Source organism: Oncorhynchus masou, chromosome 2 (genome assembly GCF_036934945.1).
Source record: "Oncorhynchus masou masou isolate Uvic2021 chromosome 2, UVic_Omas_1.1, whole genome shotgun sequence".
NCBI classification, from domain to species: domain Eukaryota; kingdom Metazoa; phylum Chordata; class Actinopteri; order Salmoniformes; family Salmonidae; genus Oncorhynchus; species Oncorhynchus masou.
In genome coordinates, this window is record NC_088213.1 from 27,543,130 (window position 1) to 27,564,227 (window position 21,098).

General features: G+C 43.4%; 2 protein-coding genes across 7 annotated transcripts; one reads left to right on the top strand and one right to left on the bottom strand.

Annotated features, from left to right (window-relative positions):
• Positions 1 to 146: 146 nt before the first annotated feature.
• On the top strand, positions 147 to 9,221 carry nucb2a (nucleobindin 2a). 3 transcript variants are annotated; one of them, XM_064991601.1, is made up of 13 exons: positions 147 to 248; positions 4,285 to 4,425; positions 4,685 to 4,792; positions 4,908 to 5,040; positions 5,436 to 5,539; positions 5,649 to 5,834; positions 6,830 to 6,920; positions 7,008 to 7,066; positions 7,158 to 7,250; positions 7,385 to 7,474; positions 7,685 to 7,855; positions 8,010 to 8,070; positions 8,291 to 9,221. In XM_064991601.1, the coding sequence occupies exons 2-13, from the start codon at positions 4,285 to 4,287 to the stop codon at positions 8,479 to 8,481; spliced, it is 1,428 nt and encodes a 475-aa protein (XP_064847673.1). In that variant the 5' UTR covers positions 147 to 248; the 3' UTR covers positions 8,482 to 9,221. The 3 variants fall into 3 exon arrangements, with proteins under 3 accessions (XP_064847673.1, XP_064847666.1, XP_064847683.1); XM_064991594.1 differs by having other exon boundaries at positions 163 to 498; XM_064991611.1 differs by having other exon boundaries at positions 163 to 498; positions 8,294 to 9,221.
• Positions 9,222 to 9,901: 680 nt separating this feature from the next.
• Positions 9,902 to 20,662, bottom strand: LOC135557871 (caprin-1-like). Of its 4 annotated transcripts, XM_064991564.1 has the most exons (20): positions 20,485 to 20,661; positions 19,276 to 19,410; positions 18,855 to 18,917; positions 18,568 to 18,654; positions 18,207 to 18,445; positions 18,033 to 18,115; positions 17,259 to 17,426; positions 16,834 to 16,886; positions 16,645 to 16,728; positions 16,356 to 16,508; positions 16,166 to 16,262; positions 13,826 to 13,873; positions 13,676 to 13,728; positions 13,447 to 13,557; positions 13,117 to 13,245; positions 12,450 to 12,600; positions 12,118 to 12,312; positions 11,910 to 12,022; positions 11,697 to 11,757; positions 9,902 to 10,529 (listed from the first exon to the last, which is right to left on the bottom strand). In XM_064991564.1, exons 2-20 carry the CDS (start codon positions 19,408 to 19,410, stop codon positions 10,462 to 10,464), a joined length of 2,091 nt encoding a protein of 696 aa, XP_064847636.1. In that variant the 5' UTR covers positions 20,485 to 20,661; the 3' UTR covers positions 9,902 to 10,461. The 4 variants fall into 4 exon arrangements, with proteins under 4 accessions (XP_064847636.1, XP_064847656.1, XP_064847648.1 ...); XM_064991584.1 differs by lacking the exon at positions 13,117 to 13,245 and having other exon boundaries at positions 20,485 to 20,662; XM_064991576.1 differs by lacking the exon at positions 13,826 to 13,873 and having other exon boundaries at positions 13,676 to 13,719.
• Between the last annotated feature and the right edge of the window lie 436 nt (positions 20,663 to 21,098).

A 21,098-nucleotide genomic window follows, 5' to 3' on the forward strand; every position in this document is an offset into this window, starting at 1 on the left:
TTCAGTGCAACCTACCTTGATAGCATAGTATATCCTCAATAATTTGACTGACAGTGTGTGTGGCCTAATAGAATAACTATGCGCGCCTTCAGAAAGTAGGAAGGGAAAATTTTATCCAATGGCAACTACCCAATTTAGCTGGCATGCCATGTTGTCAATGTAGGATTTCATTCACTTGCTATCTGACACTGTAAACAAATGCCTGCTGGCATCAAGGAAGGAACGAGGATAAATGATCAGCTCGGGAGGTGACTAGTTAGCTAGCTAAATTAGCTTGACAGGGTTTCCACTAAATAGCACAGCCACAAAATCAAAATTGGCTATATCGTAAAGATTAATGAAAACATAATTGGTGTTAATGTAAGGTTAGGCGTACGGTTAGTCCTGTGGTTAAAGTTAGGTTTAAAATCTCATTTTAAGAAGGGACATTTTAGAAATAGGCGGGGTTTACGACTTTGTGACTGTAGTAACGACCGTTTGACGGATTCCGATCAAAAAGTAAGTCCCGCTGTGACATGAATTGTTTTGAAGCTATTGTTATTTTGTTAATGAGACAGGTAACCAGACTCCAATAAGACATATACCGCAACTTCTCGATGTGGTCAACACAAGACCCCGCATCACTGTTATTTAGCTAAGTCGCTAGCTTGGGGTGGAAATGAAAACCTCATAATTAGCTTCAAGCTAACTGTCATTAGCTTGCCATCTACCAGCTAACTGTTAGCTAGCCAGCCAGCATCATCACTACTAGCTACGCTATTGTATTGGCCGCAGTGAGTCTGCCTGTAAAGTGTAACGTTAGCTATACGACTAGCTATTGAACTGCTGATGATTTTAATTGTAGAACGCAAGTTAGTTAGATGACACGTATCACGTCCTAGCTAACATGTTATTAATAGCGTAGCTAGTTAGCTGCTAGCAGGTAGCTAGTTAGCTATCGATGGCAGACACGTCGGCAGTGGACAGGAAACATATGGGGTTGGGGCCATGGAGATAGCTCGAGCAGATGACCTGGTGGGGAGCGTGGTGAAACAGAAGTCATTTTTGAGTCAGAGCCTATACAAGACAAAGTCATGTTACGATATAACAGTTATCCTGTTAGAAGTTTTGTGCAGAATCCACTGAACTGCTTTCGGTTCAACGTTTATGGTCATGTTGCAGCAGTGTGTAGGAGGGAGATTCCAAGATGTGGGAAGTGTGCAGGAGGGCATGGGTCAGAGAACTGTGTAGTTTCGGTGGATAAAGTTGTCAACTGTAGGGGTGCTCATGTTGCTGGGGACCGGAAGTGTCCGGTGCGAAAGAGGCGGGTTGAAGTAGTCAGTGTAGTGCTGGATGGTTGAGGGATCCTGAGAGGGTCTCAGTAGATTTGTGCCACAGAAGGATAGGGCAAGGAGTGAGTTATGCTTTAGTAAGGTTGGCTTCTTAGCGTTCACAGCAATGGTTATCAACTGTACTGCAGAAATGGAATGTAAATCACAGAAAATAGATTTTGTTGTGGTAGCTGCAGAGAAGTATTTGGATTTGGGAGATTTGACTTCAGAAGAGTTACAGGGTGTGTTGAGGGGCAGTGTCCCATCCTCCCAGGTTTTTGGCATGGTGCAGGAACAGATAGGGTCTAAAGTAGTGGAATCAGGTAGTGGGTTTTTAATGAGTGTAGGTGGCAGCTGCAGAGATTTTACTGCAAAAGAGTTTAATGGGGTAGTGAAATAGCAGTGGTGATTTTAGCATCTAAATCTTGGTGGGGCAAACTCCCCCAACAGTTTTTGGGATGTATGCCAGCAAAGCCACTACAACAACACTAAATAATACAGTAATTGCACTATAACGGTGACAAACAGTGTCCACTAACTATTAGGGCCTACATAAAGCTGTCCCAACAGCAGAGTTTCTTTTCAGCACCATGGAGTGAATCCTTACCACACCTGGCTATCAGCGGAGCCTTGTCTGGCAGTGAAACAGTTCATTCAGCCTCATTTACTGCCTTTAAAAAAAACATAGCTGATATAGCTGACTTGCTTACACAACTGTGGTTTCTACTGACAATTGAGATGTACAAACTATGGCGTAAGGGAACCGAAGAGCGAATAAGAGGCAATCCGTAATTTCGATTAAGACATTAATTAGCGAGCTAGGACGGACAAAGTCAATATAACTATTTGTCCACCAAGTCAGAACAGTAGTCTAAGTTATGAGGGGGAAAGGGACCAAATTATTAGTGCAAGGCACATGGGCTACTAACAGCTTACTACACAACATGCACTTAGTATTACTTTCGAATGACGAAGCAAAAACAGGCTTTTGCAAATAATTGAAAATAAAAGCTGAAATATCACATTTACATAAGTCATCTTACCCTTTACTCAGTACTTTGTTGAAACATCTTTGGATGTGATTACAGCCTCTAGTCTTCTTGGGTATGACGCTACAAGCTTGGCACACCTATATTTGGGGAGTTCCTCCAATTATTTTCCGCAGATCCTCTCAAGCTCTGTCAGATTGGATGGAGAGCATTGCTGCACAGCTATTTTCAGGTCTCTCCAGAGATGTTCGATCAGGTTCAGTTCCGGGCTCTGGCTGGGCCACTCAAGGACATTCAGAGACTTGTCTCCAAGCCACTCCTGCCTTGTCTTGGCTTTGTTTTGATACAGGTGCATGATAATGGTCCATTCTAAATCAAAACAAATTTCACACATATATATTATTTAGTATATGTAAAGACAATATTATATCAAGGATAGTCTGCTGGGTGACAATATTAGCCTATCACTTGTGAATTATATAATATTACTTGTGAATGATGCCCAGCATAGGAAACAATGCCTTTTTTTGCAAATTTTTCGAATCATAGTTGCACACCTTATGTAGCCTAGCCCATAGGCCTATATATTTTGATAAGGTTGGTTTCACAACTAAAGTGTCCCAAAAAAATCCTAAAATTAAACACAATCTGCTTTACAAGGGGTGTAGAGCCTAACTGGCATACATAAGCAGCACGTGAGTTTCAAGTTTGGGGAGGATAAAGTTCACCATAAAAATGCACCTTTATATTAAAAGCACTACATGCATAATTGCATTTGCGGTCACTTTTGATAATGGTGTTTTCTGTAAATGGAACATTCACGTTTATAGCCTGTGCACATTTCTGCGCTTATGTGAACAAATAGCCTCAGTTTATCACCATTTTTAAGCTAAACGTTCTGATCTGTTGCGTCAGCCACAATGCGTAAAAATGCTTTTTTTTATGCTAGTGGTTGTATTAATTTGGGATCTATCACATCCCACAACTGTCCCAGAATATGTTTGAAATTTTGTATTTCTTGTACAGAGTAGAATAGGTCGACTTTTGTACTATGGGGGATAGTAGATTGACATAGGCTAGTACTTTTGCTTTTTTTAAGCCTACTCATCTTGTTGGCTAACGAAAAGTAAATGTGGGCAATTCTTCCAATATCTTCAATATGCACCTCGGAATTGGATAAGGACGCGTGCCATTGCATCCACGATGTGTCTGTCTTCACTTGTAGCCTGTGAGAAAGACCCGATCACATAATGGAGAGCCATGTGAGTGAGGGGAGATTCTGAGCGCACAACGTAGTAGGGCACAACGGCCACTGGCCGCAAAGGGGATGCCGCCGTAACATTCGAGCTATTATCAAGTACTTGTCAAATTGTGAATGAGTGACTGATGTAGTTTGTAAAGCCTGTGCAAAAAAACAAAGCAGAGATCATGCCTTTCAAGCGACTTCTTTCAAATCATCATTAGTCGCATCATGTATTAAAAATCAAAACATATAGCCCAACGTTTGTAGAACAACTCAAATTACATTAATAACTCTAAATTAAGCATATAGGAGTAGCTATTTCTTTGTTAACCGCTCAACACAGAATAGCCGTATGTGCGCATTCAGCTTTGTTCAATTGTATTCTTCATACTATAAAATAATGCCATGGAGTTGTAAGCAAATCTTGTCTGCTAAATAAACTAGTAAGCAGACCGGAACTGTCTTTTTTCCCAAGAACATACTCCAGGTGGCAGTATGCCCCCTTTCAGTTTGTTTACCAACTCATAGAAGTAGTAGTAGAAGAAAATGGACTACTTCAAAATGGACAAGCCTGTGTGTTCAGAGGACACAATGGGATAGATACAAAGAATAGTCCTCTGTCTTTCTCTATGGTTAGGGCACAGCCACTTAATTTGGGGCAGAGACGGGTGTTTTCTATCATCTCTGGTTGAAGTGTTGCTTGTCATGTGTTGTTGTGTCTAAGTGCATCTTGTGTCTCCAGATGTCTTGGAGCCAGGTATTCCACACCAGCTGCCTTGTGCTTCTGGTACATCTGCTCTGCCTGGAGGCAGTGCCCATCAGTCTGGACAAGACCAAGGTGAACCAGCCGGAGGACAAAGCCTCAGAGCCACCGCCAAGTGTGGTAAGAGTTGGTGAAGGATTACATACCAAGCAAGCAAGGTGGAGAAACATGGCAGGCAGGGCAGCCCTAACAGCCATGAAAAAAGCAGTAATTTGTGCTACCAGTACAAGCTCAGACCAGTTATACCAGCTATATTCTCTAACATAATTTATTGAATTGTAACGTATACAGACTGAACTGAAGGTCTACGGAATGATGCATGAGCTAGTATGCATGTTATGCATACTACTACTACTTACTACTTTATTTAATGTAACAGGACACTGGACTCCACTATGACCGTTATCTCAGGGAAGTCATTGATTTTCTGGAAAAAGACCAGCATTTCAGAGAGAAGCTCCATAACACAGATATGGAGGACATCAAGGTATTCTAACTGTGTCCTGCTCATTCTTGTCGTTCTTACTCTCTCCTTGAGTCATTAGTCATGAAAAAGGCAAAACAGCAGCAGTATGATAATCATTACATCACTTTTCTTACAGATGGGGAAGCTGGCCAAAGAGCTGGACTTTGTCAGCCACCATGTAAGGACACAACTGGATGAGCTAAAAAGGCAGGAGGTTAGCCGGCTACGGACACTGATCAAAGCCAAGCAAGACATCGAAGGAGGGAACGGTATGCTGCCCAGTGAAAAGACCATTAATATGCCTTAAGTGCTATACTGTTACCATCTAGAAACACTAGGGCGTGTGGGCAAGTGACTAAGAAGTACATTTTTGAGGGAAAGGACTTAAAAAGGAGGATGTGATTAGTGTAGTGTTGAGTCACCTACTTACTTGTGAAACATGCTTCTGAAAATCTCTGTTTCGAATCACAATAGTGATAGCGGAGTATTACAGACAACAGTAACGTCACACTTAAACCACTAATTGGCAGGATTACAGGCTAGTATAGATGCACACAGGGTGAGCTTTGACCAACGCACCCTGCCGCACTGGATAACTATTACAGTTCCAATGTCAGGTCATCAAATTTTGTATTGTGTTATGACTGTTAAACCTCACTCACAGATATGGCAGTAGACCACCAAGCTCTGCTGAAACAGTTTGAGTACCTGAACCACATGAATCCTCACACCTTTGAAGTGGAGGATCTGGACAGACTCATCAAATCAGTAAGTATAATGTAGAATGCATGGTACGTACATACAGTAGCTTACTAAAGTACCTGTAGTCCTCTTCTCTTCAAGACATTTTAACTCTCATCCTTCATTTGACCACAAGGCCACAAACGATCTGGAGAACTATGACAAGGAGCGCCATGAGGAGTTCAAGAAGTACGAGATGACGAAAGACCATGAGCGAAGGGAACACCTCAAGACTCTAGACGATGAAGGGAGGAAGAAGGAGGAAGAACACTACGAGGAGATGAAGAAGAAACATGCAGACCATCCCAAAGTCAACCATCCAGTAAGTCCAACTGCACTTGGATGCTATGTTATCTGTGTGTTTCAGAGCTCAATCTGTTTGTGCTCACATATGGTCTAGCCAGTCTCTAGACCATGGATGGGCAAGTTTGATGGGGGGTGGTGGGGGCCACAAAAAATCTGAACTCATCATGAGGGGCCACAGTGGCTCGAGGATCTGTATCTAAAAATGTTTACCTGAGATAAGAGAAATTGCTGAATCACAACCACATTTCAAAATGGGATCTTGTGTTTTCTACAATTCTAACTCCCAGCAGTAAGTTGAGACTCCAAATGAGTTCCTAAACAACTGACTGTAGAAAACATTGACACCTGCTCTTTCCATGACATACACTGACCAGGTGAAAGCTATGATCCCTTATTGATGTTACCTGTTAAATCCACTTCAGTGGAGATGAAGGGGAGGAGACTGGTTAAATAATGATTTTTAAGCCTTGAGACAATTGAGACATGGTTTGTGTATGTGTGCCATTCAGAAGGTGAATGGGCAAGAAAAAAGATTTCAGTGCCTTTTGAACGAGGTATGGTAGTAGATGCCAGGCGCACCGGTTTGAGTGTGTCAAGAACTGCAACGCTGCTGGGTTTTTCACACTCAACAGTTTCCTGTGTGTATCGAAAATGGTCCACCATCCAAAGGACATCCAGCCAACTTGACACAAGTGTGGGAAGCATTGGAGTCAACATGGGCCAGCATCCCTGTGGAACGCTGTCGACACCTTGTAGTCCATGCCCTGACAAATTGAGGCTGTTCTAAGGGCAAAATGGGGTGGGACTCCATATTAGGAAGGTGTTCCTAATATTTTGTACACTCAGTATGCTTATACTGTATATATTTTTTGGGGGGGGGGATTGATCTGCGGGCCTACAAAAGGGGGACGCCAGTTGCCCATTTCTGCTCTAGACCTTCCCCATACTTAATGATTTAGCTCAAGTGAGAGATTTATTTCTAACAGGGCACTAACATTTTTTGCTCTGCAGGGCAGCCAGAATCAGTTCAAAGAGGTGTGGGAGGAAGCAGATGGTCTTGACCCTGAAGATTTTGACCCCAAGACCTTTTTCAAGCTGCATGGTAAGTCTTCATCAATAGACATCACAGGTGGGGGTCAGGGACATCCATCTCAGATTTCCTCAACATTCTCGCGTTTTGAATTGTCAGATTCCAATGGAGATGGCTTTTTCGATGAGCAGGAATTGGAGGCATTGTTTACCAAGGAGGTAAAGATTTGTCCTATTTTTTTTAATGTCTCACCTGAAATGATAATGAAACGTGTGCATGTATAGATAATGGTATATTCTGTGGACTCAGCTGGAGAAGATCTATGATCCTACCAATGAAGAGGACGATATGGTGGAGATGGAGGAGGAGCGCCTGCGTATGAGAGAGCACGTCATGAACGAGGTATACTGTTGTCCCGGCCGTGAACCTTGCACACTATATTCCCATGGATTGCTATCACTGAAAGTTAGAGAATGGTTTCGTTGATATAATGAAATAAATAGTTCACATGGTGATTGATCTCTCACTGTTTACAGGTGGACACCAACAAAGACAGACTGGTCTCCTTAGAAGAGTTCCTGATTGCCACAAAGAAAAAGGAATTCCTGGAACCAGATAGTTGGGAGGTGTGGTAGCCATATCTATTTAACTCCCATTCATACTGGCCTACTTTTTATACTTCAACATTATAACTCATTATTATGAAACGGCAAGAGTAACAGAAACCATACCATATCTCTAAACACTCCTACATTCAAACACACTGTAATTATGTTGCTTTTCAAATCAATAAGGAGAGGTAGAAGGGTATGAACTGACACGTCCTCCTTTGTTAGACCTTAGAGCAGAACCAGGCCTACACAGATGAGGAGATGAGGGAGTTTGAGGAGCACCTGGCCCAGCAGGAAGAGGACCTCAAACAGAAAGCATCAGACCTCCAGAAACAGAGGGATGAGTTGGAGAGGCAACAGGAACAGCTCAACTCACAGAAAGTAGAGCTTCAGCAGGTACAGAGTGGGCAGTGGTAGAACAGACACAACCAATAGGTTCTCTATTACTGTAATGCACTTCTTTTGTGTGGTATTGTTATTTTTGACATGAGCTGACATACTTACCTACAACCATTAATCTGCTTATCTCTGTTTGTCTGTGGTGTTTCAGGCAGTAGAACACATGGAACGGTTGAAAACCCAGAAAGTTGAGCCCCCTCCAGAGGTTCATGGTAAGTGATAGTTTACCCCAATTCCATTTTCTCTTTACTGGTGTGCCGTGTATTTTTCCGAATGTAGTGGTGACTATGGAAAATGGAACTCAAGATGTGAAAAATTCAGCGATGGGACAAGACTGTAATTACCCATTGGATATCACGAAAAAGGGATAAAAAAATATATTTTTCAAAGATGTAAAAAATGAACTGTATTCAAAACGACTCTCTTTTTCAGTAGAAGGGAATGCTATCCCAGAGCTACGAGGAGAGTACCATCCTTTGCCCCCGGGCCACCAAGATATGTCCCAAAACCACCCGGGTATGAAGCAAGACAACCACCTCCAGAACCAAATACCCCACAACACCCAGGATTTGTCCCAACCACGACTCCAAGATCTGCCCCCAGGCCATCAGGCAGTGCCATAGGGCCAAAATTACTTACCATAAGGCCCCCATCAGAACCAGCCCACTCAACCCCCGCTGCCAGATAAAACTCTATAGACAACACCTCTGGCTCCATGGCCCCCCACCCACAGACCTTCACAGTACTTATATACCTCCAGTCCAGTGTGCAGAGATCCCTCCATATGGGCATGTGTACCCCGTTATCCTGAAAGAGTTAACTGAAAACTGTTCACACTGCTATGCTTTATCTTGGCCAGGTCGCAGTTGCAAATGAGAACTTGTTCTCAACTAGCCTACCTGGTTAAATAAAGGTGGAAAAAAAACAGCTGGAGAACACAGGAGGTGTTTACAGTATCTCTGCCCACTTGTGGATTTCAATTTGAGCCTCCAAGGCCTAGAAATGTTTTATAGGTTTGCGGTCAGGGAATTTGTGTTATAGAGTGCATATGCGGTATGTGATTATGGATTGGTCATAATTGATCATTACTTAAAATGCAGAGCTTTGGTGGAATGGTTTTGGTAGTGTCAATGTCTATATATTTTGGAACATTGTTTTTAATTAGTGCTGTGTGATGTCATGACAATTAGGCCTAATAATTGTCAGGTCACTTCACCTGAATAATGATAATGTTGTGAAATGTATGGATTCCTGAAAAGGCTCCATTTCAAAAGGCACTGAAAATGGCATCGGGAGCATTATGAACAGTAAAGACAACGGTCTCATGGAACAGAATATAATATAAAATACTTTCTTTTTTGTATGGGTTCATTCCTGTGTATTACATGGCATTAGCTTGGCCACCACTTTATTTCAATTCCACAAGTCTGATAATAGCAATGTATGCTAATGTTGGCTATTATGGGCACTAATCATTGGAATCCTGAGTGGATTGCAGTCTTATTTTGTGGTACTTATACTATAGCCAGCTCTTTGGATTATCTTAATTGATGTGCAAATGTAAGTCAGTTGATGATCTGGTTATTTCTGTAGAGATTATAGGTAATCATGTCTTGTTTTCAAGTTTGTGTTTGAGTGAGGCTACTGTTCCTAATGACCTGTAGGTATGTCTTGGCCAAGGCCAATACATGTATTGATACTGGACAGCCCGTTACCAGGCAATGAGGTCGACCTTTTGTACTCAGCCCATCACCCCCAGAGTCTGGTCTTTCAATGGGCCTTTTTGTTTTACTTTTACCCAATTCTGCTGGCTAGGGCAAATGCTCTTATCTTGCACCATACAGAGGTGTGCCTAATTTGTACAAAAGATTAGTTTAATTTTCAGATGACCAATTGCACAAGAAAATATATATTGCTGTAGACAAGTGATTTTCTTTATAGCTAGTGTTCATGACTCAGAGTGAAACTCTTACATGTGAAGTTGACATCAGTTCCAACCAATGATGTTTTTGGACAGAGCAGATATGAAGTGACAAATGCAAATTTACAGAACAGTGCATTTATTCAGTGCATCACTATCAACTACCATATGGCCAGAGCAAAATGTACACACAAGAAATCTTCATTTTGGGTAAGTCATTCAGTCAGACCTACAACCTGCTTAGACTACACATTTGTGCAGACTTTACTCCCAAACGTGCCATGGCAATGTACAGTATAAACAGTCTTCACATTGAGACAAAACATTTCCTTGTGTGGTATGACCGCAGTCAACATATTGTTTGGTCTTTCGTGTCATGCTTCCAAAGCCTGTCACTAGCCCCAGCCACTTTTTGTAAATGATTGCCTACTAAGCAAAGATCCAAATAAACAGTCCAACAGCAAAGGCACACACGTTCCAGCTTGATCAGTTTAAGGCTATGCAATAGCATATGATTGTAGGAGAGCTAAGGGTGGGACGTATGGCTTCAGACCCAGGCTTCACCCAATCAACCTAGAGGTTGATATGGAGAGGAATAGTCAGATCAGGGGAAGGATGGTCCAGGAGTGTAGAGGTGATGTTTGTTGCCCTAGGTGGAGAGTAGAGTTGTTGGTATCCAAGACTAATTGGCTTGATGTCCTACCATTTGGGTCACCAACCCTCGGCTGGGCTTGAACTGTCCCCCCCGGCCTGTAACCGTCAAGCAGACAGAAAATAAGTCAGCTGAGGCCAGCCTGTCACCCTTATTCTGGGTTGAGTCTGGGAATGGAGCACAATTAAAAAAACCTCATCTACATTCTATTAATTTAATTAGTGTGCACCTGCCAAGGAAGAGAAGATCAACTCAAATAGGGAGACAAAAATGGACTGTTACGAGCAAACGAATACACCCATTACAAAATGGAATACTGAAAACAAGTTAAAGGTAATAGCTGCCTTCATGTCAATTCAGTTATATACACAGTGGCATTCCCAGTAAATAAGAGTTTTTAAAGCTTTTATCCAGGTCACAGAATAGTATGTATTTTGCCATATGGAACCAAAAGGGGGGGGTACATCTGTTGCCCTAGGATTTACACCACAGGTTTACTTTGAAACCCAGTGACATGTTTCATGAATGTTTAAGCATGTTAATAACACAATATATGTATGCTCCTATGACAAAATACAGAAGGCAGGGCACAGCAGGTGAGGGAGATAGAAGTAGAGTGAAGTCCTTTCAGCAAAGCACAACCAGAATCCTCTAACCCACTCTTAATGTCAGCAGAGGCAGAGAAGGCTGTGGTGGCACCACAGAGCAGCAGGGACAGGGACCAACAAAAAGAAACAAGCAGCAGACAGCAGGTTATACAACACATCTTTATTGAAACAGTCTCCCAAGGAGTAACGTCGGCTTACAAAGAGATGGTGAGAGACAGAAAAAAAAAAAACAAGTAATGCTATGAGAACCAAAAGCAGAGGGGAAAAGTGGTTGACGGGGCTGGGCAGTGACAGAAAATATAAAAGATTCTCATGGATTGGACTGACAGTTGCAGGGGTTTTTTGCATTTATTTTGTACAAAAAATAAATTAATGAAATCTTTCAAGTGTACAGGAATATCTATTTGTTGTTTCGAACACAGACTTGCTGATAAATCTAAATGCTGTGGATTTCAGTTTTACATGTTAAAACAAAAGTATCTTAGACATACCAAAGCAGGCTTACTCTGATAAATAGGCCAGGAGAAATGTGAAGATAGATGAGAACCAAAACAAAAAAGATTTATAAAAGTGAGCTGGGGCAAACACAATCATATCTGAATGTTCAATGTGGTGGAAGTTGACAAGCGCTTTAGGATCGCATTGCTTGAGCATTACCTCGAGAGCAACCCCGAGGTCCCTGGACTGCTCCCCGCTTGTAGCCTGGCTGATATCCCTCCTGTAGAAACAGGTAATTCAGAAAGACTTATACAGCATCTTCATGACAGCATCTGGGACAACAACTTACAATCCCTTTTATTGAAACCCTAGCGCAAGGGTCAAGTGTCTTCTAGTCACTAGGACCTAATGGTTGGCTGTGTCCTTCCTTACCCGCTGGTAGGTGCTGTTGGGGTAGTCCCGGGACGCCGTGCTGAACTGGGCCTGTTGCCCATAACCATTGTTTGGAGTGTTCGAGAAGGGAGGGCGATAGCCATCATATCCTCCTGAGGAAGACAACCATTTATCCTGTTAACACCACAATACAAATCACTCCTGTATCAAAGTAGGTCCATTACAGTAAATTAGCTGGATCTCATACCTCTGAAGCCGTTAGAGGATCCTCGGTATCCATTGATCATGCCCCGGGGGTTCCTAGGGCCTCCGCGAGACACGGCCCCCCTACTGTTATAGAAGGACTGGCCTTGCCGCCCAAAGCCTGGCCCCTGGGACGACTGCACCTGGAGGCCCGCTGCCACTGACATCACTTGATCTTGGGTGTGGAAGCCTCCTACAGCTGAGAACAGCATAAGAGTCATTAACAACATCATGCCCTTAGACCAAAGTCTTCAGACCCAAGGTCTACTGATCCTCAGACTCCACTTGTCTAAGTCACATCCTCAGCCCCAACAGCCACCCCAGTCCCTCTCTCACCGGACTGTAGAGTGTCCTGCTGGATGTCAGGCTCCTCCACGGAGTGCTCCGCCTGGCTGCTGAAGCCCTGTCCGTAGCCGCTGGGGAACTGGTTCTGCTTCAGACCGTCTGCTTCGTTAGTGGGGGGCACGGGCGCATTCATGTTGAACACCTTAGGGACACAATACAACCAGAGAAAAGCTTTCACTTAGAGGTGTCAGATACCCACACAAGACTCGCAGACAACAGCAAATCACCACTAACAGACTCTAGTCTGACTATTGAGCATACTGTACATACTGTCCAAGGTTCGCCAAATAAAGTTAACCAGCTTAGAGTTGATTATAAATCTTTATGTAGACATGGGGGCAGACAAGAGCATTCTGTTCTGCTCTGACAGAGAGAGAGGGGGGGGGGGGGTATGGGATGAAGCTTGGTTTTGAGAAATGTAGGCCAACACTGGAATTATACTTATTAATTCAGTTGATGTCCCAATCAGTTCTCATTATCCTTGCAAAGTAAATCTGGTATTACTGTTGTGTGCCAGTGTGTATCACTTCTATTTTTCCTGTCTTAAAACTTGTGGTACCATCCACGTGTGGTAAGGGATTAGAGTTAAGTGGGTTATATGACAGCTTTGTTCAAGTGAAGCGATGTCAGTTATAAGTCCTCCATTAACAAAGCCTACCGCTTGCATGGACTGGAATGGTGCTGCGTTGACATTGATGCCGCCGCTGTGGGGGGTGGAGACGGGCGGGAAGGCAGAGGGCAAGGAGGACGGGACGGGGGACTGCTCAGACGACAGGGACATCGAGGCCTGGTTTAGGGGCGGGGCAGGGAGACAGACGTCACATACTTCAATGGTTTTCACACACTTCAGGACAGGCAGGTAGGATGAGTGTTAACCATCTCTCACACTGCCCAATAACAGCCAAGCATAGAGAAGCTCCACCACCCACCCAGTCAGGGGGGGTAGAGGAGGGTGGAGTAGAGGGCACCTTGGGGAGGGAGGGTATACCTGGATGTGGTCAGTGCCGTCTGTCTGTGGCCGGGGCTCTGCTGTGTGGGAGGGCTGGTAGAGGGGCGCTGTGGAGGAGTAGCCATCAGGTGTGGAGGAGACCATGGGGACCTGGGGAGGATAAGGGAAGGTTCACATAGTACCCTTGCCCTTTCAATAAGTCTGCTCCGGTATCGAGTCTTGGGGATCACTATCAGAATTGTGTTCAAGTATCATTATTGCTACTTACGTGTGTAGATTCAGGAACTGAGCTTGATTGAGAAAGTCTTGATTCTGAATGAACTGTACACAAGACAAATATAAAATGGTTTGTTTGTCAAACTGCTTAGAGCAACTAAAAATGGACAAAACTCAAGAGTATATAAGCAGTAATACTCACCGGCCAGTTTATTAGGTACACCACCCCATTCCCGAAAATGAATCGCTCCTACAGACAATGAGTCACGTGGTCATGGCTTGGTATATAAAGCAGACAAATAGACATCCAGGTACTGTTCGATTGAACTTTATAATTGGCAAAATAAGTGACCTAAGAGTCTGAGCGTGGTTTGATCGTTGATGCTAGGCGCGCCGGACCCAGTATCTCAGAAATTGCCGACCTCCTGGTCTTTCACGCACGACAGTGTCTAGGGTTTACCGAGAATGGTTCAACAAAAAAAACTTGCAGTCAGTCAGCAGTCCTGTGTGCAAAAACAGCTCATTGATGAGAGGTCAAAGGAGGATGGCAAGAATAATGCAAGCTAACATGCGGAACACAAACAGACAAATAACGTTGCAGTATAATAGTGGTGTGCAGAACGGCATCTCGGAATGAACTCATCAGTCCCTGTCACGGATAGGCTAGTGCAGCAGACGACCACACCGGGTTCCACTCCTATCGGCTAAACACAAGAAGAAGCGGGTCCAGTGGGTACACGATCACACTGAACAATTAAGGAGTGGAAATACATTGCCTGGTCAGATGAATCCCGGTTCTTGTTGCATCATACTGATGGCAGCGTCAAGATTTGGCTAACAGTTAAATTCGGAAGTTTACACACTTAGGTTGGAGTCATTAAAACTCGTTTTTCAACCACTCCACAAATTTCTTGTTAGCAAACTATAGTTTTGGCAAGTTGGTTAGGACATCTACTTTGTGCATGACAAGTCATTTTTCCAACAATCGTTTACAGACATATTATTTTACAATTCCAGTGGGTCAGAAGTTTACATACACTAAGTTGACTGCTTTAAACAGCTTGGAAAATTCCAGAAAATGTCATCATGGCTTTAGAAGCTTCTAATAGGCTAGTTGACATTATTTGAGTCAATTGGAGGTGTACCTGTGGATGCATTTCAAGGCCTACCTTCAAACTCAGTGCCTCTTTGCTTGACATCATGGGAAAATCAAAAGAAACCAGCCAAGACCAAAGAAAAGAGTTGTAGACCTCCACAAGTCTGGTTCATACTTGGAAGAGATTTCCAAATGCCTGAAGGTACCATGATAGTCTGTACAAACAAAAGCATAACACCATGGGACCACGCAGCCGTCATACCGCTCAGGAAGGAGTCCTAGAGATGAAAGTACTGTGGTGCGAATCAATCCCAGAACAACAGCAAAGGAACCTTGTGAAGATGCTGGAGAAAACCACCATAAAAAAGCCAGACTACAGTTTACAACTGCACATGGGGACAGAGATTGAACTTTTTGGAGAAATGTCCTCGAATCTGATGAAACAAAAATAGAACTGTTCGGCAATAATGACCATCGTTATGTTTGGAGGAAAAGGGTTTGCAAGCCAAAGAACACCATCCAAACCATGAAGCATGGGGGTGGCAGCATCATGTTGTGGGGGTGCTTTGCTGCAAGACGGACTGGTGCACTTCACAAAATAGATGGCATCATGAGGGAGGAAAATTATGTGGATACATTGAAGCAACATCCCAAGACATCTGTCAGAAAGTTAAAGATGACACCCAAGCATAGTGGCTTAAGGACAACAAAGTCAAGGTATTAGAGTGGCCACCACAAAGCCCTGACCTCAATCCTATAGAACATTTGTGGGCAGACCTGAAAAGGTGTGCGAGCAAGGAGGCCTACAAACCTGACTCAGTTACACCAGCTCTGTCAGGAGGTATGGGACAAAATCCACCCAACTTATTGTGGGAAGCTTGTGGAAGGCTACCCGAAACGTTTGACCCAAGTTAAACAATTTAAAGGCAATGCTACCAAATGAGTGTTTGTAATCTTCTGACCCACTGGGAACGTGATGAAAGAAACAAAAGCCAAAATAAATCACTACTATTATTCTGACATTTCACATTCTTAAAACAAAGTGGTGATCCTAACTGACCTAAGACATGGAATTTCTACTAGGATTAAATGTAAAGAATTGTGAAAACTGAGTTTAAATGTATTTGGCTAAGGTGTATGTAAACTTCTGACTTCAACTGTCGGTAGCATGAGTCCATGGACCTAGTGTGGAGACTGTTTTCCTGGCACACGTTAGGTCCCTTGATACCAATGGAGCAACGGTGTCTCCGACACCTTGTAGAATCCACGCCCAAAATCATTTCAGGCTGTTCTAGAAGCAAGGGGGATCCGACCCGGTACTAGATGGGTGTACCTAATAAATCGTTGGTGAGTGTAAAAGGGAACATCTCTAGGAGGACTACAGCCTCTGAGTGGTGGTGTTGGTTAGAGGGGAGTTAAAACAGAACGTGATGTACTAACACTGACCCATGTGCTGCAGGACCAAGCTCTGTGCAGACTTCATGGGCTGGGCCAACACTATGGCTGGGTCCAGGGCATGGCCATCAAACTCCAACATGGAGTCCTGTGGGAGGAAGCACATTGGTCAGCATGAACAAGAGACCAAACAGGATCCGATAAGGCAGGACCATATGGGGGCTGTTGGAAGGATCATCACCTGCATGAAGTTATAGGTCCCCTGCATCTGGGCCATGAGGTCCTGTACGACCTGCTTCCGGACCACGGGGTCAGGCGTGTGGGAGACTGGGTTCACAGTGTGGGGCTCGGGGGTCATCTGGGGAGGAGACTGGTGCTGGACGGCATTGACCACCTAAAGACACAGGGACAGATTTAAACCCAGCTGATGACACCATTGGGCCATGGCGTTACTTATTGAACCCTAAAAGATTCTGTTTGTGACTGTGTAATATGACAAATGATATGAGAGGTGTAGACATGCAGCATACCTGGACCTCTGCTGTCCACTCCTCTACTTGGTCGTTGCCAGTGCTGCTGTATGTGGTTTCTGGAATGAACTGTCTGTTTACAAACTACACAAAAACATAAGATCACTTGATTAGATTCCAATAGGCAAGGGAAATCAGAGAATTCTGAACTTTACAGCAGTTAAGAGTCAGGGAAGAGATTGAACTCACCTCTGTGGCTTCTACTTCAATGGCCTCTGTGTATTCTTCAGTAACTGTTCGCTCTGTAAAAGGAATACACTGATGAATATCCACTCATCCAGGTCCACACATCAAAATCTAACCCAGAAGTAAAATTTCACTTAATTTATTCAGCTGCGTGATTAACGTCCGTCTTAATACGTATTAGAAATTCAGCGTTACAGCAATATAAAGTCTCCACCCTCACAAAAGGAAACGTTCAGCCAAAGCACTCAAGGCGAAGCAGTTTAAGCATTGCCTTCGCCCAATCCTGATACGTCCAAATAGCCAGTGACAAAAACCTAAAAAAACAACAACCAATCCTGCTCGAATCTCATGCATCCCATTCAGTCAAGAAGATTATCTCGGTCTACACGCTTATTTTTCCCACAGGGAATTATGGCTATGGCGGTTACCTGGTTCTTCGGGCTGCTCCCTGCTCCCAGATGACTCATGCACCACAGACTGCTGCTCCTCTTCTTCTTCTTGCTCCTCTTCTTCACACACGCCGTTCTGATGCGTTTGTGCTCTGTCAAAATAGCCACTCAGCAGCACCTTGTCCAGGGTCTCCTTCAGTGCCTTGTCTATAGGAAAGGAGCAGATCATATTCTGAACGTATGAGAAATGTCTTGAAAATGCATAAATATACCACAGTATAGTGGTCCCAATCGGTAACAGAAACTTTTGTGAGTTAGTCAATAGGCCGGGTCTATGCTTGGTATAGTCACAGCTGTGACCCATTCCACAGCCCTACCTAGCCAAGATCCACTGCTCGAAGCACTTTAATAACCCTCAAGTATTTATAATCCACAATGACATATGATCCACCGCAAAGTTGTCTCTGGAATATGGGTGGTGGATGCTCACTACTGGCACTACCCCTCAAAGCCCACTGGCCTGAAACCAGTTCACCCCAACCACAGAAGAGCTTCCCTTTATACATGTTCTGCTAACATGGCCTGTATGTCCAGCATGCCCTTTGTGCTTCAAGGGGTTGGATGGGCTTTAGTCATAACACTGCTCCCAGCTCAACAAACGTTCCTTTCAAGCTCCTTTTAATTCAAAATCTAAGATAAGCCCCAAGATACTCATTATGCAGATGGGGGTGTGGGTAACTAATTAAACAAGCCAAAGTCTACATGTACATGGGTAAATAAAATGAGCTACTTCAAAAAGTGTTAGAAACATACATGTGGTTCCTGCCACAGCCTGGTCTCTGCCCTCTAGCAGTTCCCATAGGTGTAGGGAGGCCTCATCATACTGGTCAGTCAACCTGAAGAACAGGGAAGGACATTTACAACATGCCGACCATCATATTACGTCACTCCTCCGTCAAAAACAAAGAGAAAACAAAGGGTTTGTACCGGACATCATGGTCCCGTTCAGGGCCCACCAGCTTGTAGAAATTGTCCAGTGCGGTGAGGTCAGCGTCGGTGAGCAGGGGGGAGCCTGCAGCGGGCTGTTTCAGGTCCTGCCTCGTCTGCTCATCCCCCAGCCGGTCAAGCAGGAACTGCAGCTCCAGAACAGTCTTCAGACGCCTCTGCTCCATCTCCTCCCGCTGTAGCTGCTCCCTCCGGGCAGACTTCTTCACTGCCTTCTGGATCTGCAAGGAAATGGGGAAGGAGTTGTCACTGCACTATGGCCACAGTGACTGAGAAACAACACCTAATAAATACAGTGAGTGTGGTCATAGTGACCAGAATGAAACCTCGAGACGGAACTCACCTCTTGCCCCAAAGACAGGAAGCTCTTCTGCAACTCCCTTGCAAAATCCAGGTTGTTGGTTACTTCCTGGAACTTGGTCAAGGCATCCTACAGACGAGACAAGAGGGAATGAACATGAAATATTTTGTTAGCTGTGTCATAGATCAAAACAACAAACACCACAGTATAAAAACAATAGAAAGCTGAAGAATGAAATATTATAGTAAATATGCAACAGGTTAAATAATCAAGTTCACAATTGAAGTTCCTTGAGCTAACATCAACCCAAACCAGTGTCTTGTACGTACCAGCTGATCCTGGTTCAACCGTTCTCCTTTATTCTTCTTGGCCTGGTAGTCATCCAGCTTGCCCTATAGAAATATGGCACATTTAATAAGGGTTACGACACAGTCTGCTGAGATTCTTTCAGCAGAAATATATACAAACTGAGGTTACCCAGGAATATACCATCTATCAAGTGCTGTGATTCTAAAGCAAAATAAAGGTCATAGGTTAATGATTGATTACACCAACTAAATTTATCTGTAGCCATAATAATCTTGGTTACCAACTTTGAGACAAAGTCAATACAGGGTCATAAGGCAGAATCTTTTCAGACTAGACATCCAGAATTGCTCCTCAGTTGGTCTCAAGCAACGACTAAGCAACCTATGCTTTTTGGGAGGTTTCCGAAAGCATGCTTAGATGAAAAAAAGGAAACATTGTCACCTTTTTCTTTTCCATGTTGCGGACCTTCTTGTCTATCACCTGCAGGACCTGCTTCATGGCCTCAGACTGGGTTCCAGAACCCAACTCTGGGCTAGAGGACTGAACAGCATTGTTGCCAACTGTTGCTGAAGGCATCTGGCAGAAAATTATTTTGTAGTAGTCATTATTAGTGAAGGCCACAAAACACTGAGGCTTTAATTTAATACAATAAAGGTTAAAATATGTTGATGATTAAAACAGTTTGCCAATGGTGCTGTAAACAAAGGCCTGAACAATGGCATTATATTGTTGACCACAAGTGGTCAGACAGACATTTTAATATAACTGTAAAAAAAAAAAAAAAGCCCTGGGTACTACTTATTAATGTTCCTTGACGAAAAACTGAAAGACCTATGAATGAATTTGGATATTATGTCGGTTTGGTTAATGATTTCTGTCAACCGCTAACGTTCGCTAACTCTAAAGACAAGTAACGTTAGCGTTATAATTCGATAGCTAGTACCTTGCTAATTAACGTTAGTATGTCCAGATGTTGTTCCCATTAGCCAGCTATGAAACTAAAGCCGATGAGACACATTAGGGAAAAACGGGATAAATTGCCAGTCCTTTGTGAGTCGAGGGACTGTCAGCCGAGCATTGTCCATTGAACCGCATAAACGTTACCTGTCAAACTAACGTTAGCTACGCTACTCATCAACAAATAAACAACGTTAATTCCGACAAAACAATTATTTATGCAGCAACCTACACATCGTCACAAGTAAAACATTCATGCCATTTGAAAACAGATGGTCATCAAATTAGGCTTAAACTTGAATCCCATCCCAGAACAACCCCCACCCGGCTACAGGGCTAGCTTGGCTACATTTAGCTAGCTAGCTAACGTTAGCTAGTTTCCTTTTCTCCTCGCATTGTTACCGAGACCGGCGTTAGCTAGCTGGCAACGCGAGATATAAATCGATGACTAGCTAGTTAGTTAACTAACGCGATTCGAAATTATATGATTAACTACATGTATGTGAACGACAGCCATCACACTATTTTGTTGAAATGTATCGTGCTAATGTGGTCACTGAACTTGGATTCCGTTTAATCAATTGTATGACAGGACAATGCTAGATAGAAACTACTTTAGTCAGAGGCTAGCCTAGCTCGCTAACTTAGCTAGCAAAATTATTTCTGAATTTGACGCTCACAACATCCACTTACCTTAAGGCTATCTGTCTTTGTTCGTCGTCTGACGTTGTAGTTTTGGCTCTATATATATCGTGTAGCTTTTATGTTACTTTGTATCGACAATGGTGTTCCGCCTCCCCGGGCTCACCGAGAACTATACTGCTGGCAGACGCTAACGAAACACGAGATCAGGGTCGGGTGGCTGCAAGGCCCCGTTGGTAGTCCTATAATTGCCTGAGTTCATCTTGGTAGACTGACACATTTAACTAGAATTTATCCTCAACATTGCAATTTAATTGCAGATAAATTTATGGAAGCTGTATTTGACATATTTAGGTACGCATTTTTACGCAAGGCAAGTTGTCAATTTGTATTGAATCCCACATTTATTGCAAGCCATTTACTGAATCCCAAGTTTATTTAAACCATTCTTCTCTGCATTGAAAAGTACAATAGATGATCCTTTGCAAATCTATCGAATGATTACGTCGAAATAATATCAATTTCTAAACCCAGAGGCGCAAAATCGCGAGACTCCCGGGAACACTTGCCAAACAGACCAGGCCAGGCAGTGTTTGAGATGGCAATGAATGAGAGAAGTGGAAAAATCTTCCTTTAGTTGTTAATTTTCTCGAAATCTAGAAGGC